This window comes from Equus caballus, chromosome 5 (assembly GCF_041296265.1).
Source record: "Equus caballus isolate H_3958 breed thoroughbred chromosome 5, TB-T2T, whole genome shotgun sequence".
Lineage (NCBI taxonomy): Eukaryota > Metazoa > Chordata > Mammalia > Perissodactyla > Equidae > Equus > Equus caballus.
The window spans coordinates 68,924,929-68,944,459 of NC_091688.1; the positions used below are offsets into that span (position 1 = coordinate 68,924,929).

The window sequence follows — 19,531 nt, forward strand, 5'->3', positions numbered from 1 at the left end:
TTATCTCTAAAACCTTCTTGCCCTGGCTTCTCTGTGGATCTTCTGTAATGATAAAAGAAAAAAGCAAGCTGTCACTGTATTTAAAAATTATCATTCTATGCTTTCAATCTAGATTCTAAACAGAAAGCTATAATCACTAATTTTTTTCTTTAAATCTTATTTTTACTTTATAAGTATTTAGAAGATGTCTCATGAAATATGAACTTTAGGAACAGAAAAGTGGAAATAAGTGGACACAAGTGGTGAAGTCATTTCCATTGTTTTACTTGGGAAATAAGAGATAAGACAAAAATATCATTCAGTGTCTAATAAGTGCAGAAATGGTTGAATGAAAAAGATTATGATGGTGATTATTAAGTTTTTGCCTTTTGAGCCACACGTATGGTAGTTAGCAGTATTGACTCAGGAGTCTGACAGTGCTGATTTGCTTTTGGTTCGGGAACTTAACCAGCGTGGAGATCATGGGTAAGATGCCCAACCCCTCTGTCTTTTTCCTCATCCGTAAAATGGGATGACTGTGGTACTTACCTCATTGAGTCATTTGAGGATCAAGTGAGTTAACGTTTACAAAGAATTTATATCTGTGTCTCACGTTCCTGGATGTTTTATAAATGTTTGTTTGAAAAATAAACTTTCTTCTGTTGATTATTTCTGAAATTAGGTGAAAACAGCAGATACAGCTAACACAGTGGCCACATTTGGCTTTGTAATAGACTCCAGTTTATAGTTTATTTTAATGAATGCTTCCAGAACTGAAAGAAAAAATATAAAGTCATTCTGGAGTGGGATTTTATTACTTACTCTGTCAAAGTAGCATAGAGTCAGCAAAAAGGAAAAACAAGAAGGCTTTGAGTTTACTATGGTGGTTGGGTCTTGTGCTTGTCCTATAAATCTTTGGTTAACATGAGCATTTGGGAATGTAACCGTGGCTCTTTTTTAATATTGAAAGTCTTGTCTGGAATCAGTTTTGTGATTCCCATTTTGGGTAATGTAGTAAGACATCAAAATAATTTATTTTCTAAATTTCAGGCAATAATATACAATTTTAAGAGAAGTAACAAATGTGGATACCGAACATGAGGTACAAATTTTATGAAGTTGATGTTCAAACATGGTCCAAGTACAAACTGGTTGTACAAACACAGGTTTAGTGTAAATTAGAGTTAAAATCCCAAGACATACCACACACCCATGTAGTATGAGAGTTCAGCAACAACATTGCTTCAAAGACTCACTGGATTCATGGACATGCTGAATTTCTTTAGTATATAGAACAATGATATATATGTGCAGTTATTCCTAAAGAGGATCTTATGGCTTTCATGCAGAAATAGTCTAATGTACTACATAACAATGTGTCTACAGTATCTTGTAGCAGAGTTTTATAAAAAATTTTTTCTTACCGTAACAAATTTAGAAGTTGTCAGATTTTATTTAAACTTACTCTTAATAATCAATTATTTACAAAGTTGGATGGCAGATAGGATTTTTCCCTTTTGATTTTTCTGTTTTGGGGAAATGTTGAAGTTTTTTTACTGACCACATGTATAAGTAGGTCAGGCTACAACATTGGTTTAATCCTTTTTTGAGAGTTATCCTTAGGCAAGTCTGAAAGAAGCATCTGTTTTTGGCTGTTCAACATGTAATTACATTCCTTATTGCTGTGCACCAATTTGGTATGACAAGTCTGGTAAAGGAGAACACAAATGTGCCATGTTATTTACGACAAAGCTTCAGTGATAATGTAGGACGCTTCCTCAGTTCTCCTTTCCAGGCATCACTGTACTTTATTATACAACAGTCACGTGGTATCTTGTTGCCATTCAGACTATGCTCATATTTGCACCATTGTAGTGTGATATGCAGATAATAGGCTATATTTCAGGACTTTATTGATAGTTTAATATAAATTCCTATTTAGTAGGATTTATGGTTGGAACTGTTTCAAGGATCTCAGTGTAGCATTTGAGGTGGATTCAGATTTCAGAGCTCTATAGAAGATCCAAAATACCACTTATACAGGATATTGCTTGTCCTCTAAAAGGAGCATTGCCTTTTTGATTTAGTTCTCTATTTTTTGATTAGTGCATCACTGGATTATCCACTGCCAACAGTGGATAATAAAACGTCACACATTTTGTTTTATCGCATTTATAAATTTTACCTCTGATTACTCCAGTGAAAAGTGATATTTGTCATCTTTATTTTTTTCCCTTTTAAGGTTTATTATTTCTCTGTGGCATTTTATTAACTTCTCAAAAAATAAGCCATCTTGCATTGCATTCTTGTTGTCATATCTCTATTACCATGTTGCTTTATAATTATCTATTAATATATAGCTTTCTCAGTAGACTATAAATTCCTTGAGAGCAGGATTTATAGCCTATTAATTTAGATATTCCAGCAGCAACAGCAAGCACAAAGTTTGTCACAGTGTTTACAGCCAATGAAAATTAGTAAATGCGTGAGTGAGTGCTGTACATGGAAGCCGTGAAGACTTTGTTAGAAGTGTCCTGGAGGAGAAGGAGCAAGGACAGCTGTAGGATAACATATGTCATTTGAAAGTTAGGTGTTCATTAAGTAGTTGACTCTTCCCTGTTGAAGCAGAATAAATTTTATTGTTTATATGCCAAACATGTGCTTAAGTAATTAATATAAAGACATAAGTAAATAGTTGTAATAAGATATGGTTGTGTCCATAACAAAGATATAGAAATGTTCAAGAGAAGGAATACTAATTCAATCCAAAATGATGAAAAATAAAAGAACGTTTACAGATGAGGGCGCCTGTGTAAAACCCGAAAGTCAGAGTGAGTGGAGCAGGTCTGAGACATGTGATGTGGTTTGGGGACATTTGGGAGGTGTCCCGGCTGCATGTGTCAGGGCCTGTCTGTGGACGGCCTCTTACACCATGCTCAGGGGGTTGAGCTTTCAACCATAGGTCATGAGAAGTTTCTTTAAGTAAAGGGATTAAATATTCAGATTTGTTTTTAAAAACGTCTTTTTGTGGCAGTGAAGGAGTTAGTCTAGAATCCAGAGAACCTGATGGAAAAGAAAAAAAAAATCTTGACATGTTGAAACGTTAGTTCAAATAAAAGGTGCTTAGCGTAGAGACAAGACCATGCCAGAGAAATGGAGAGAAGGGTCTTGCTTCAGGCTGCTGACATGGGGTAGAGTTGACAGGTCTTGGGGACTGATTGGGTATGTGGGGTTAAGGGAGGGAGGAATTTTTAATACTTTGGGCTTTACATAGGTAGTAGAGAGTTGACGTTTCCTTCTTACAAATGTGATCTTTTTGGAATTTTAGCTAAGTTTAAAAGTCTTTAATTCCCTTTATGATTTATGAACTACGTGCTTTTAAAAAAAACTTTAAATTGGCTAAAAGGCCATAGATTATCTGGACAAAATCTTATTTCATCATCTTTCTATACTTCCTGAGTTTTATAGTAAACATACGTTATGGTATATTTCAAATAATAATGTGAAATTTATATTAGCTCAAAGGAGTATAATAAGAATGTGATAGATTATTTAAATTATTTTTAAGTGATTTGTTTTAGGAGCTAGATATTTTTAAAGCATGACCTAGTTCATTTCTGTTTACAATATGACTAGACAAAGTTTTTAGAAGAGTGTCAGGTATACAGTAAGTGCCAAGTATTACCTCTCATTATAACTATTAATGTTATCTGTTCCTTGGATAATTGCAAGAACCTTTTAATTGATCTCCTTGCTTCTGTCCTGCCCATTGGTTAGTCTGTCCTCTAAGCAGCAAGACTAGAAGAGCAAGCCTATTCCTGTCAAATAGCACCCCGCTGAAAGAATGAATGGTGTATGAAGAATGTTTCCTCTTTGTTTATAATCTTCCAGTGGCTTTTCCTGTCATCTAGAATACAAGTTAAAGTTCTTTCAATATTCTGTAGGCTCCTGTGTGACCCAACCACACCCTCTGCCTCTTTTCTTTGACCTCATCAGTGGCTTTTCTCCTCCTTGCTCCCTGTAGACCACAAGGCATCCCGTCCTTGAACATATCAAGCATGCTCCAGCCTTGGGCCCTGGGCATCCTTCTGCCTGGAAGGCTCTCCCCTAAATATTCGCATTTCTGACTTCCTCAGTTCCTTAGGTGTCTCTGTCTCAATGTCCCTTTATCAGTGAAACCTTTCATGATCACACTTTGTAATATAGTGTCCTACTTCTGACACATCTCCCTTATCCTGTTTATATTCTTTACACTGCTCTCTCTGTCTTACATGCTACATTTTGCTCATTTTCTCTTCCTGCCTCTGGAATGTAACCTCTACAAGGGCAGAGGCTGTGTGCTGTATCAACAACATCTAGAGTAGTGCCTGAACTTAGCATTTTTTAATGAGTAAAATAAATATACTTTCTAGCACTTACTAATTCAAGGGGTATAGAGCTTCTACAGCAAACAAGGAAGCAGGAGGCAAGGTCTATCACGTTTTTTCTAACCATTTTATTATTTTTATGAAACAGAGCCCCATTGGTAGTTATATTCCAGTAAGAATGCTTGTTAGAAAGTATAAGAAAAGTGTGCACTTTTTGTGGTAGTGGTTTGTATACAGCTTTAGGCAGTCTCTGTAATACTTGGTAAATAGCTGTTGAATTAGTAGTACATTCAAGTAACGTAGGAACACTACTCATTTTCTTAAAACTGATTTCTTAAGCTGATTTTGAAACACTGTGAAATATAAGGACGGTGTGGGTAACAGTTCTGTTTGTAATTATGTGGTTTCCCTCATTCTTTGCTTTGAATTACGGTTCAGATGCAATCTCTCATGCATTCTTCAATTAAACTAAAATTCTAAGCATTTTGGCAGCTTTTCTTTTCCACATAAAGTAGTTGAGAAAGAATCATGAATTGTATGGAATGTTTGAAAAAAACTGAGATGAGAGTTAATGCCTTGGCAAAGTCAGAAGTCTGAGAAGACAGGAAGCATAGGTTTTCTTTTCTTTTCTGATAATGGTAGTTACTTTTTGAGAAGTTTGTGCTGTGTTTGAGATTTAATGTCACTCTTCTTTCTGGATATACAATCAAAAATCTTTACCAAAACCCTCCATATTTTTCCACAAATCTCTAATATCAAATATGCACAGAAGTTTTAGTGTCTAGGGGGTATCTTATGGAAACCTTGTATAATTTTGTTAAGCTATTACTTTTACAGTGGCACATACTGAAAACTGCTTAGCTAAATGCGTTTTTCTTTCTCCTCTATTATATTTTTTCCTGATGGGCTTTACTTATAGAATAATGACCCCAAGCCCGAAGAAACTCAACTTTTTGGGGATTTATTTTTGGAACAATTACAAATAGATTCTCCAGCAGCATTTCTTAAATTTTGCGGTGTTAGTAGACGTGTTGTCTAGAAGTTGGCCATTCAAGGTGTGTTCTCCTTTAATTGGCCTCTAATACTGTAATAATTATACCTTATATTTGTTTACAAGATACACCTTAAAAACTGGTTAAGTACATATTAACTTTTAAAGCATCTCTGGGAAATGCAAGGCAAATAATAGTATTCTTAATTTACAAATGTTGAAATTGAGTCTTGTAATGGTGAATAAATTATGTGCCCAGAGATCCATTTATTGAACAAAGGTTTATTGTGTACCCACTATGTGCAGGCCTATTCCAGGAACTATGGAAACCTTAGAGAACAAAACAGACAAGTCCTTGCTCTTGTGAAGTTCATATTCAAGTGAATTTAATTGAGCAATGTAGATTAGCTGATTAAGTAGAGGAGCCCAGACTCTTTACTGTGCCTCTGTCTTCCAGCACAGACAGCGTACTTTCCTGGCAAGTGACATACACTGATTATTTGAATCCTTAAAGTTAGTATGTACATAAAAGGAAGAGGTCAATTGCTATTTCAGGGCCTTCAAGTGCCTGGTCTCCCTCTAACTTCTCACAGTCCCTGTGTGTTCACTCTGGGTTCCAGCAGGAAACAGAGTTCTATTCAGGTGATTTGAAGGTGTGAACCAGGAGGCTGAGGAACCAGGCAGTGCACATTATCTTTCCAAGGGCTGAAGGAGCAAGGGGCAGAACTAGAGGTAGAGAGCTCATTGAAAGCTGGAGCCCTGCAGAGTACTTCCTGAGAATGGCAGTAGTGGTGAGAGTGTCAGATTGCTGTGACAAGCAGGAACGTGTAGGGGGAAACTACCCCAACCTCCTCTGCATCATCCAAACTCTTGGCAGTAGCTTCCATTGTCTGCACTGGACACCAGCCTGCAAGACAGTCTAAGCGTGAGGGCTCCAGGGGTCAGGTTCTTTGAGTAAGAGTATGAGAGAGAAGTGTGAATAATTAGGATTTGAGGAGCCAACCAAGATACCAAGTACCTCTATATTTAAAAGAAAAACGAGACACTTGCTCATTAATTATCTCACTTTGCCAGGCCCTCCTGGACCATCCCTCTGATTTTCCAGAGGAAAGTTGTCTCATCCCCCACCCCCATGCCTCAGTTTCTTTCTTCCTCATATTTGAAATATAGTAGGTACTCAAGAAATATGTTTCTTATATATTATGCTTTTGTGTATAGTTAATCTCCCTTATCAGGTTATAAGCTATCTGAGGGTGGGATCTGGGTCTGATTTTCCTCTTTATTCCTCCTCCTCCTGTCTACAGTGTTGGCATGTTACTTTGCCTTAATAAATATTTGTTGACTGACTGGACAGATGAATGATTGGTAAATAGCCAGGGAAAAAGATTGTGAAAGGAATTTGGCTGTTAAACTCCTATGTAAGTTACATTTAAAAGTTATAGGAGAGGGGCCAGCCTGGTGGCTCAGCGGTTAAGTTTGCACGTTCCACTTCGGTGGCCCGGGGTTTGCCGGTTCAGATCCTGGCTGCAGACATGGCACCACTTGGCAAGCCATGCTGTGGCAGGTGTCCCACATATAAAGTAGAGGAAGATGGAAGATTGGCATGGATGTTAGCTCAGGACCAATCTTCCTCAGCAAAAAGAAGAGGATTTGGCAGCAGATGTTAGCTCAGGGCTAATCTTCCTCAAAAAAAAAAAAAAGTTATAGGAGAAATACAATTATCATCTCACTGATAATGTGTCTGTGCCTATTAACAAAAATTAGTACCTGTGCTAATATATAAAAAAGCAAATAGTTTGGGGAAAAATGTAGTTTTTCCTAAAATTATAAGGCATACAGTACCTGAAATTAAGAATGTTGTATGGTAAGTTTGCTTTTGCATTCAGCAGAAATTTAGTTCTTTGCAAATACTCCCATTTCCATAGGGAATTCTGGCTCTCAACTTTGAGGGCATGCCCCCTCACCCCCATCTTTTACTGTTCAATAGACGTATGTGCAGGTTGACTACACTCTAGTGAGCAAAGAAGTTTTCATGTTGACACTGAAAAACATTTTTTCAAAATTAAAAAAGAGTAAAAGCTGTATCAATTACTTTATATTATATATGTCTATTTTTCAAATCCTCCTAGGCTCATATATTTCATAAAAGGACCAATTTTGATTTAATAAAAGTTCAGTTCACTACAGGAAATACATCGTTCATTTTCATATAGTAGAGGAGTGCAACAAGTTAAACCTAAGGAAATATTTTTAACAGATCTGTTATTTTGGGGGCAGTATTATTGTTTGTAGAGCTAGAATAATAAATGCATAGAAATTCTACTGACAATAATTCCTTTTCATCGACTGAGAGACATTTTCTCTAGAGTTAAAAATAGGCAGTAAAAAAAGGTCATGCTAAATTGATGTGCAAGAAATTGATCCCCAAATATCTGGTTTATTTGCTTGGCTTCGAGGAGTAAAAGTGTTGCTCAAGTACTAAACTCATCGTGAAATGATGAAAGTAATCTATCATTTCTTTTCATATTCAAAAGATGATAATTACCTTAAAAGTAAGTTCAAAATTTACTGCCAAGTGGAAAGCTATGAAATATAAAGTAAATGTCAAATTCCACGGTTAAGCTTGTGTGACAGGCAGTGAAAGTCGTATGTACATGTAGAGGCCAGGTTTGACCTTTATGCTGACTTTCCTTATAAGAACTTGTCCTTTAAATCTGTGTTAAAATACATATAAAAAATACGAAGTGACACCTCCTGTTTTCTTTCATACAAATAATTTTTTTCTCAAGTTAATTTTTTAAATGTGTCTCACTATGATTTCCGTTCTGTTCTGAAATTCTCTTTTTAGATTTTTAAATGTTATGAAAAGAATGTTATTCTATTATTTTGGACAGCAGATGTTTGTAAAAAGTATCGGATGAATTTATTTTGGAGGAATTAAATTGTGACACATATTTTAAATGTTCATTATTTAACGAAATTTTGAAAAGAAGAATCTGTAATCTGAGAATTATCTCAGTATTTTTTCTTTCTATAAACTGCTTTTTTAGGAAGATTGGCCCTGCACTAATATCTGTTGCAAGTCTTTCCCCCTCCTTTTATTTCTCCCCAAAGCCCCCCGGTACAGAGTTGTATATCCTAGTTGTAGGTTCTTCTGGTTCTTCTATGTGGGACCTCACCCTAGCATGACTTGGTGAGCAGTGCTAGGTCCACGCCCAGGATCTGAACCGGTGAAGCCCACGCCACTGGAGCAGAGTATGCCGACTTAACCACTTGGCCACGAGACCGCCCCTCAGTATTTTTTCAGATTTGTTATTTAAATTTTTACATGTGTTTTCTTAAATCACAAAAGAACTAAGTGTGTTGTTTTAGTCTTGATTTACATTAGTATTAACAAATAAAATGAAATGCAAAATACAGAAAAAATCATTCTGATATAAATATATGTAATTCTGATATGAGAATACATTTTTCTGTTCTTTTTTGCTGTTTCATTTTTGACATGAAGTCAAATTAGAATATAGTTTCCTTAGTATAGAGTTAATTATACAACTAGGAATTGTTTTAACTTTTTTACTAGCATAATGAAAAAACATTTTAAAATAGTCATATAAGTGGATATTTAACATCAGTATGAACTGTAGCATAATTTAATTTGATAAAGTTTTTTAAACCTCTGGTAAGTTTACCTAAAGACTTGTTCCCTTCAAATTCTTTATTTATACCTGAAATCAAATGCTTTCTTATTCTTACTTTGTATTACCTCCAATGGACTGAGGGATATTTACACATAGTGATACTGTTAGGTGTATTATAACCTACTTATCAAATTAAATCAGCCAATATGTCTACAGTGTCTGTTTATTACAAGTCCCTGGACACAGTCAGATATTACCTCAGTTGTAAATAAACAAAACTACTTTGTTTTCTTTTTTTTTTGAAGATTAGCCCTGAGCTAACATCTGCCCCAATGTTCTTCTTTTTGCTGAGGAAGACTGGCCCTGAGCTAACATCCCTGCCCATCTTCCTCTCCTTTATATGTGGGATGCCTGCCACAGCATGGCTTGCCAAGTGGTGCATAGATCCACACCCACGATCTGAACCGGCGAACCCCAGGCCGCAGACGCGGAGCGTGTGAACTCAACTGCTGCGCCACCAGGCTGGTCCCAAAACTACTTTTTTTGAGGTGCTGTTTTTGATTCTGTTATGAAGACAAGACTTGTGAAGTATAAATAAAAACAAACGTGTTAACTCAGTCTGTATTAGTTTTCTAGGGCTGCCACAACAAAGTAGTATAGATTGAGTGTCTTAAACAACAGAAATTAATTTTTTCACAGTTCTGAATGTTAGCAGTCTGCGATCCAGATGTCAGCAGGGTTCATTTCTGCAGAGGCCTCTCACCTTGGCTTGCAGATGGCCACGTTCTCCCGGTGTCCTCACATAGTCTTCCTTCTGTTTTGCCTGTGTGCTAATCTCCTCTTCTTGTAAAGAGATCAGTTATACTGGATGCCGACCCACTGTAATGACTTCATTTAATCTTAATTCTCTCTTTATGGGTCCTGTCTCCAAAGGCAGTCACATTCTGTGGTTAGGACTTAAAAACGTATGAATTTGGGGTGGACACAATTCAGCTCATGACATTACATCTAGGCAAGTTCATTTCATCCTTGATTATCAGTGAAAAAATGGATATAAATTGCTACAGAAGGAAGAATGGGCTTTCCCATTAAAGGGAAATTTTCTGCTGATTCTTATAACTTGGTTTGGCTTCAGTGATACAGGATGATAGTCTGCAGGTAGAGGGGAGACAAAATTCAAAAGTAAATGAGAGCAATTTTCTTAAAAGAAAAACTGAGCTTATTCTGGAAACAATCATTAATTATTATTCCACTTCATAGACTTAAGAGGTTGATCCCCAGCTTTTCCTTTTATTATGTTTCTTAACTGAGTAAATGGTTTTGCCGTCCTATCATTCATTGCTCATTTCAGAAACTGATCACCTTGTGCTCCTCTCTGATGCACTTTCCTGTATCTCTCCTTGTCGTTCCCATCCCACTCCATCATCAGCATCCGGTCTCCAAATCTTGCAGATATTTTTTCCTAATATCTCAACTGTATGTATCCTTTACTCCATTCCTGCTACTGCTGACTTACTTCAGTTTCTCAACACTTAACTGCGATGGATTCCTAACTGATTTGATGCTTCCATACTGGCAGCTTCCAAATCATTCTCCACTATGTTGTCATAGTGATTTTGTTAAAATACACCATTGATCAATTTACTCCATCGTTCAAAGTCCTTGAATGACACTCCATAACTTTTAGACTTGAGTTCACGCAACGGGCTTTTCTTAAATTTGTCTCCTCTTTATCTCTTTCTACTGTCAACCCTCCCTATTCATTATCACCATATAGGGCCTTCTCTCCAACTGTGCAGCACTCTATGTATTTCTCTGACTTTGTCGTACAGTTTCATGCCTCCAAAGTTTTGCTTAAGATGCTTTTTCTGTTTAATGCTCTTTCCCTCTCCATCTTCATCAAACTAACTCCTGTTTGCTCATAACATAGCAAGATTTTTCCGGGAAGCATTTCATAAAAGCATTCATTCCTCTTGAGATACCCACATGTTGGAAGTTAATGGAGCAAGAATGTGCTGTGGGAAATTTAGAGGCTGCTTATTTTTCACAGAATCTAATTGCAGTTGTGTGATTTACTCCAGTATTAGAGGAGAGGAAATTTCTAATGCTACAAACTTCTGAAATTCAGTGAAATACATAGTCAGCAGATACTTGGAGTCTTCTTTTCCAGATATTACCAAAAGTTAATTATCCTCTTAGAATATAAGTAGCATCCAAGTTTTAATATTAAACATTTAACACTTCCAAGGTTCAGAGTAGAATTAAAAGTCTTATGGGATTGTACAGTTATTGGTTGCCAGATTGACATTCAAGAGAGACTGTTTATAAATAAACTGTTTATTTGAACAGTTATAGTTCAACATTGATCCAGCCTCTGCATTAGCTGTTTTGGTTGTATCTGAATTTCCTCTGCCGTTCTTGTGATCTTATTATATCCCAAATACAAAATCCATTCACAGATCAGAGTGTTCTATCACATAGAACTGAACACGACGGCTGATCAGAGCCTGGTTTTCCATTGCTTGTTATCAGGAGTCAGCTGCCATGCTTTAAATTCAGTAAATGCTCAGGCTGGGAACTGACTTCAACCAAGCACTGGTTGGCTGCACATAGGATAAGGAGTTGAATCTGAAAGTTCAGACCATGTTGACACTTTGACATGTGACCTTAAAACACCAATTTCTTGTACCACATTTTTCCAATAAACGTAATTTCTTACACATGGAATAAAAGCTAAATGTGTATTAACTAAATGTGTATAAACTAAAAGCTAAATTTGTATTAACTATGAAATGTGTATTTCATAGAGCATGATGTAAATATATTCATAGTACAGAAAATAGAAATAGCTAGACCTTATAGAGAGTTACTGTATATATGTATACACAAACAAAAATATAAAACAAAACAAACAAAAATTGTTAGAATTTGTGCATTATTGTAGTTTTGAAAGGAGGATATGCTGTTATTTGTATAATTGGTCTTGATAAAAATGCGGCAGCATCCTTTTGCAATGCACGTGCCATTCAGAAGCACCTCATCTTTGTAGATAGCTTCTACTCAGTTTTCTTACATTTGCTTTGCTTCCCTCCTCTAGTCTCATCCTGTCTACAGGCAAATACTAAGGTATAGACCTAGCTGACATAGCTGTAGATAGCAAGGTAATTGCATCAACCCCAATCTTGGTTTTGTAGATTGCTAGAGGAGGAGGATGTCTTTTTCATACCGTATGCTACAGATGCCAGTTTTACTTGGTAACTTCTCTCTTTTCCAGCTGTGGAAATTTTTATGACTACTGAATCTAAATATTTAGTTCATTCAATCTGTCAGGATGCTTTAGTTTATCTACGGAGTGGCTCACAACATGTCATATGATTAACATAAAACACCGTAAAATGCCTTCAGGGGAAAATAGTATTGTAGAGTTTTAACTGAATTTTTCAGTTTCTTTCCAGTAGTATATTTTATGGCTGGATGTTAAACACCTGTAATAAGAATTTATAGTGGAAAGGTTGGCAGAATTCCATTTAATGAAGTCAAGTGCCTTAACTAGAATAGTAAGCACTTAGGAAACCAATATTCTTCTCAAAAAAATACTTAAAAATACCATATGCATATAAGAAAGGAAACTCTTTGTGTTTCTGCAGCAGTTTCATTTGGTTCAGTATATTCCCTCCAAGTTAGGTATGGAATTTTTAGCTCTGGAGAGGACCTTAGATATGATCTGTAAATGCAATTATTTTACAAATGATGAATTTGAGTAAGTGACTTGCATAATTCTAAGTGGTTAATGGCAAAGTCGGGAGAAAATTCAAAAATCAGAATTTCTAATTGAAACTCTCAATGATGCCAGTATTCAAGATGTACTCAATGATGCTTCCTTTTTTTGTTGTTGTTTTACTGAGGAAGATTTGTTCTGAGCTAACATCTGTTGCCAGTCTGCCTGTATTTTGTATGTGGGTTACTGCCACAGCATGGCCACTGATGAGTTGTGTAGGTACCCGCCCCAGAACCAAACCCAGCCTGCCGAAGTGGAGTGCACCGATCTTAACCACTAGGCCATGGGGCCAGGTCCTCATAATTTTTTTTAATGGCAGAATGAAGAATTGTGTATTCAGATTTCTCTTTGTTATTTGTTGTTATTCATTCAAAATAATTCAGTTGTGACTACTCAGTGTTCTAAATTTGTCAGTGTTTGAGAAATGCTGTCAATAAACTTTAAGAACATATATTCATTTCCTGTGAGCATGTTTAAAATCAGTAGACATAAGAGAAATATTGGAAACTCTCCTATCCATTTAAAAAGAAGAATCTTGAAAAATCTCAGAAATAATCTAATTTGATTGGTTAAATTGTATTGTCTCATGACATAGGAAAATAAGTAATTTTGAGGTTGGAAACACTAATAATGGTGACTATTATAAACCATATAGTTTGTGGATGGGTATTTGCTGATTCTACTTTATTTCATGTTTTACTGGAAAATAAAGTTGGTGTTCCCTTATTTGAGTGTTACCTGTACATGTTGCATGTACTTTTATAACACTTTTGAATGAATGATCAAATGAAATGACTAAATAACTGGAAGAAATAAAGCAAAATCTGATAGTGGAGAAGCTTATGAATTCAACAAAATCTATCTCAAGGATGACTAAATATTATAATAGTTCATGCCAGTGAGACTTTATTGGTTCTTGACACCTTAATTTTGGTCATTTTTCTGTTGATAATGATACATTCTAGATGAAAATCTTTAGCAGGTAGTTGGCAATGTTCATTTAAATGTTAGCATATTGAACAGACAAGGGACAGACAAAAACACTAAAAAAAATTGGGGAAATGAAATATCTTTAGTGCTGAAAACCTTCAGTATACTCTTGGGAATGTAGAAGGCCTGTGTACATGTCCATGAAAGACCTGAAGAGACCCTAATATCTCACATACCACTGACCTTGAGGCTCTATACAGCAAGAAATGAGGGCTAAAGCAGAGTTTTAAATTGTTGCAATATTGATAGTGTGCTTACACATGAATATACACACAAAGCCTCTTGGCAAACTGAGGGATACTTATTGGTGCCAGATATTTAAGGAAATCTCTGTTCAGTCATTTGCTGACCATTAACCTAACTGAGCAGAGACGTCAGTAGCCACAGATGACAAAGAATACTCACTTACAGAATTACTTCACTTAACAAGGTCACTAAACAAACAAGCAGCAGCAACAACAACAACTACAAACAAAAACAATAACAGGGCCCTGAGGAGAGAATCTGATTCCCAGAGTCAAAATTTAAAATGTTCAACTTTCAACAAAAAATTATGAGACAAGCAAAGAATCAGGAAATTATATCCCATACAAAGGAAAAAAAAAAAAGTTGTGTGAACTGTTCTTGAAGAAATATAGACATTGGACTTACCAAAGACTTTAAATCAGCAATTATGAATATGTTAAAAAAAGCTAAAGGAAACTATGACTTAACTCAATGAAAGTATAAGAATGATGTCATCAGAGCCAGCCCCGATGGTCTAGTGGTTAAAGTTCAGTGCTCACCACTTTGGTGGCCTGGCTTCTGTTCCTAGTCATGGAACCACACTACTTGTCTGTCAGTTGCCATGCTGTGGCGGCAGCTCACATAGAAGGACTAGAATGACTTACAACTGGGTTATGCAACCATGCACTGGGGCTTTGGGGAGGAGGAAAAAAAAAAGAAGATTGGCAACAGATATTACCTGAGGGCAAATCTTTCCCTGCAAAAAAACAAAGAAAGAATGATGTCGTCAAATAAAGAATATAAATAAAGATAGAATTTATATATAAAAAAATAGACACTCTGGAGTTGAAAATCAATTGAGATTACTCAGTATGAAGAAACGAAAGAATTAACTTGAGACCTATGGGACACCATACAGTATAACAATATAGGCATAATAGGAGTTCTGGAAAGAGTGGATAGAAAAGGGTAGAAAGCATATTCAAAAAAATAATTACCACAAACTTCCTAAATTTGATAAAACATGTTAATCTGCACATCCAATAATCTCAACAAACTATAAGTTGGATAAAATTGTAGAAATTCACACCCAACATATTATAACCAAATAATCAAAAGACAAAGAAAGAATCTTCAAAGCAGCAAGAGCAAAGTGACTCACGACATAAAAGAGACTCTCATTAACAGCTGATGTCTCGTCAGATACCAGGGAGGACAGAAAACAGCGGCATGTATGATACTGATATTATGTTGATATTAATCTGAAAAATGTTGTTATAAATAAGATGTTAATTGTAATCCCCAGAGTAATCACTGAAAAACCCTCTAAAAATACAGTAAAAGAAATAAAAGAATTAGAATTGTTCACTAGTAAATATCTGTTTAACACAAAAGAAGACAAAGTAGAGAAATACTGTAACAAAAAAGGCATAAGACTTCTAAAAAGCAAGTAGCAAAACAATAGCTAAGTGGAGACAACTCAAATTTCCAGTAACTGATGAATAGATAAACAAAATGTCCTCTGTCCATACAATGGATTATTATTTCAAAAGAGGAAGGAAGTATTGATAACATGTTACAACATGGGTGAATTTTGAAAACATGATAAACATAAAGAAGCCAGTCACAAGAGGCCTCATGTTGTATGATTCCAATTATATGAAATGTCCAGTGGTTACCAGGGGCCAGGGCAAGGGAGAGATAGGGATTAGCTGTCAATGGTTATTATGTTTCTTTTTGAGGTGATGAAATTTTCTGAAATTAGATAGTGGTGATTGTTGGACAGCTCTGTGAGTGAACTGAAAAATGTTGAATTGTACACTTTGAAAGAATAAATTCTTTATGTAAATTATATCTCAATAAAGCTGTTATTTTTTTTAAAGGAGAAATGTAGTAATGGAAATGTGGATTTATGAGCCACGTGAATAAGTGGTAATTTTAAGGGTGAGAATATAAAGTGCTTTTTAGACAGGTGAAAGAACAATGCAAATAAAAATAATTACTATGCCACAAGTAGTAACCACAGTATTTAATAAATGATTGCTTGCTGGAATTAAATAATTTATACCCCTTTCTTGGCACTTTTCTTAATACTTTGCTTATATCTTTTTCAAGTTATGAATTTTATCCTCCATTTTATTACAGTTTTAAATCATAACCACTAGATTGCATTCTCCAAAGGGCAGGGATTACATTAAATTTATATTTCCACCTCCATTGGTACTATGTTCAATGTCTTGTGGATAATACTTTCTCAATCAACACTTGTTGATGAATAAATGAGTGTTGTAGTATAAAGGTACTATGAATTCTTTCCTAGCACTCCATGTTAGAGACTTTTTAAATTTAATGTCTACATTTTCATCAGGCCCTAAATAATTCCTGTTCATAAGATGCAGAGGGAGCTGGAATGGCTGAAATTATTCAAAATGGAATCAGGAATTCTGTGAATCAGACTCATGTGCTCAAACTTACAGCGACTTGATTCATCAAGTCAAATGGATTTTCAAATGTTCTTCTGGCCCTGAGTATAATTCTGAATCAATATGATCGTGACCATAGATTTATATCACACTAGTTTCTTCTTGAATTAGACCCATTTGGAAATACTCAAACTGCTTCAAGAGCAGAATATTTTGATTCTTCTCTTGTTTACAGTTTCCAGAACCTCCTGAAATTAACTCTTTAGATAACCTTATTATTAATTATTTCTATTTTTATTAAGATTATATAGATTTTTAGATATGTGAGTTTTAATGTATGCTTAGATGCTCCATTTTTTCTTAATAAAAATATACCAAAGTCATGCTTTTTTATTTATAATTTGGATTTTTCTGGCCTCTGCATTTCTCATTCATCTTTGTAAGTAGAAATTTATTTTGATATTGATTCGATTCCTCTAACAGAACACAATAGTTGGATCTATATTTCATTTAAAAATTCTCATATAAATTTGCCTAACAATAATAATTCGGTTTAATTCAACTGAACCCTTTAGTTACTTAATATTAGAAATACGTTATTGTCTTGATATATTTACAGTTTTTAAATTTTATTTACTTTTTTTATCAGCTTATTACTTACATTTCATTTCTTTTATTCCATATAGAATAAACTGGGAATGTAGTAAAATCAAGTTTTAGCAAATGGATGCCTGCAAATAGTATAGATTCTCTAAACCACTAAGCAGAATAACAGCTTAAAATTAAGAGCTGATTTTAAAACAGGTGTGATTTTCTCTCTCAATCGATAAGACTTTTTTTTTAACATTAAAAAGTAAGTGATTTTTCTTTTTCAGATATTTAAAAATAAACTACACGTTGTCTTGGATGAATCTTGCCCTAGGCATATGTGTGTTCGAATCTGCTGACTACATCCATGTATGTTTCTTGGCAGGGGGACATCCAGCAGTTGTTGATCATAGGTGACCCCAAAGCAGCATACGACTACTGTGAGCATTACAGCCCAGACTGTGACTCGTCAGCGCCCAAGGCCGCTCAGGCTCAGGAACCTCAGATCGATGAGGTGAGAATCGTGAGATCAGGGCAGGTTTTCTCGTTTCAATAGTATAGATATAATCTTGCAGTTTTGGGGCTTATATCTTTATTGTTTTAATTAAATTATACTTTGTGTTTTACTGTTTCTAGGAAGAAGTGACTTGAAGAAGTGTTTTGATATATTTTTTCTCTTTTTAAATATTTTGTCACTTAAATTTCTGAAAAATAGAGATACCTCATTTGTATACTGTGTATATGAGCATATTTCATATTTGGAGAGGTGAGAAAACGATAATTTCTAGAAGCTATATTTCTACCCTTAGCATTTAAATAATTAACACAGCCTCAAGATAAGGATAACATATCTTCTGGTGTACTTGCCATTTCCCCAGGCCTTTGACAATTCATGCAGATGAGAAAATGACATTGGAGTTATCCTGAAGTTTTCAGGCTGTGTTGAATATTTAGAGGGAATCTTTTAGGGCCATTCTACCTTGATATATATATATTTTCTTTCTCTTGCACAAAATTTGATATACAGAGCAATGAAATGAAAATCAGTATGAACAGACTGCAGTAACTAAAACAATTCATATATTTTAATCAATATTTTGTTACTTTATTTGAAATTCACGTGTGAAACCATTCTTCCAGGCTACTTTTGCAAGAAAATTCACCATAGTGAAATTATACTCGATTCTCTCTCAGAACAAAAATACATGTGTCTAAGTTAGCATAGCCATGGCAATTTATCAGATCTGAATACCCCAAAGAACAAATAATATAGCACAGTGTACCCTTTATCCAGATTTTTAGGTAAAATCCTTTGATGTGGATTTTCTGGGAATTAAAAGGCAAGCAAACTGGAAGGAATTTAGTCTTTCATTTGCAGCAAAACTATATTTTTAGATTTTTTTCTCAAGATGAAGAGCATTAAATTTTAGAAGGTGGGGTAGTAGTTTGAAAACATCAAGACTGTCCTTATGTTTGAAAATCACTCAAATAACATTCTTCTTGCCTTCTAAATATACTACTAGGTGCCACGTTTCGAGTTTTACTATTCAGAACAAGTTAGGATCTTATTTTTTCATTTTAATTTATTGTTATTTCTTCACGTGAATTCACTTTGCATTTTACCGTTTAAATGCTTGAAATACATTTTTTGACATTACTTTTCTTTTTAGGGTATGATAGTGAATTCTGTTGCACTGATCTTTTCCATGACTTACTATTAATGTTTTTTTTAAAACAGGATAAAGTCCTAAGAAGCTGACAGGAAAGCAAATATGAGAGAGAAAAGAGAAATTACTTGGATATTTGTATTACCTTGTTTCACAATTCTCAAGTGCTTCATTCTTTTTATTCTCTCATGATTTATTAAAACAATTTTCTGTGAATTCAAAGAGATAGGTAAAATGCCCACTGGGTTTAGCACTTTAATATCATAGAGAGAATGGATGATTCATATTGAAATTTATAACATTTCGTATACATGTTCAAGATTGATGAGATTTATTTGGGTCCTATTTTAAGAAAGATGAGTCTTCTTCTTTTTAGCAACAGATATGCCTCTGATTTTTGGAAGAATGAAGGTATGCATTCTTAAAATATCATCTTGAGGTGTTTTATTCCCTTGTTTTAATGCTATTATGTCAGGTAAGCTGAGTTATTTGAAAGCAAAATAATATTTTTTATCTATTTTTTCTTGTTTATTTAAAAGTGAACTTGCCCTTTTCTACGTTAGTTGTTGATACATATATTTAATATTCTGTTGAGAAGCCAAACTTGTTTTTGCTTGAGGCATTTGGTGAAAACAACATACTACTATGATAAAAACTGCACGAAAATCTGGTTGGGTGATGCAGTAAGAGAGAGCATCTCTTAGTTTGTATATTGAATGTGTGACAATGAAAAGTTTTTTTGAAGAATCAGCTCTCATTTTTTCCCTAACTCTAAATTACATTATCCTTCAATAATAAGACAATCATTCTATACTAGTATGAAAAAAACTGGTTAAGCAAATTAGTAAATAGCTCTTAAATTAATTTTGAACTATAGTCATTAGT

At 34.8% G+C, this 19,531-nt stretch overlaps 1 protein-coding gene across 6 annotated transcripts in view; it reads left to right on the forward strand.

Moving 5' to 3' along the window:
* COL11A1 (collagen type XI alpha 1 chain) overlaps window positions 1-19,531 on the forward strand; it is a 196,779-nt gene that overhangs the window by 44,956 nt on the left and 132,292 nt on the right. For all 6 annotated transcript variants that reach the window (XM_001918115.6, XM_070267264.1, XM_023641533.2 and 3 more), the window contains exon 5: window positions 17,365-17,493. In XM_001918115.6, coding sequence (XP_001918150.3) covers window positions 17,365-17,493 — 129 coding nt within the window. The remainder of the gene's footprint in view (window positions 1-17,364; window positions 17,494-19,531) is intronic.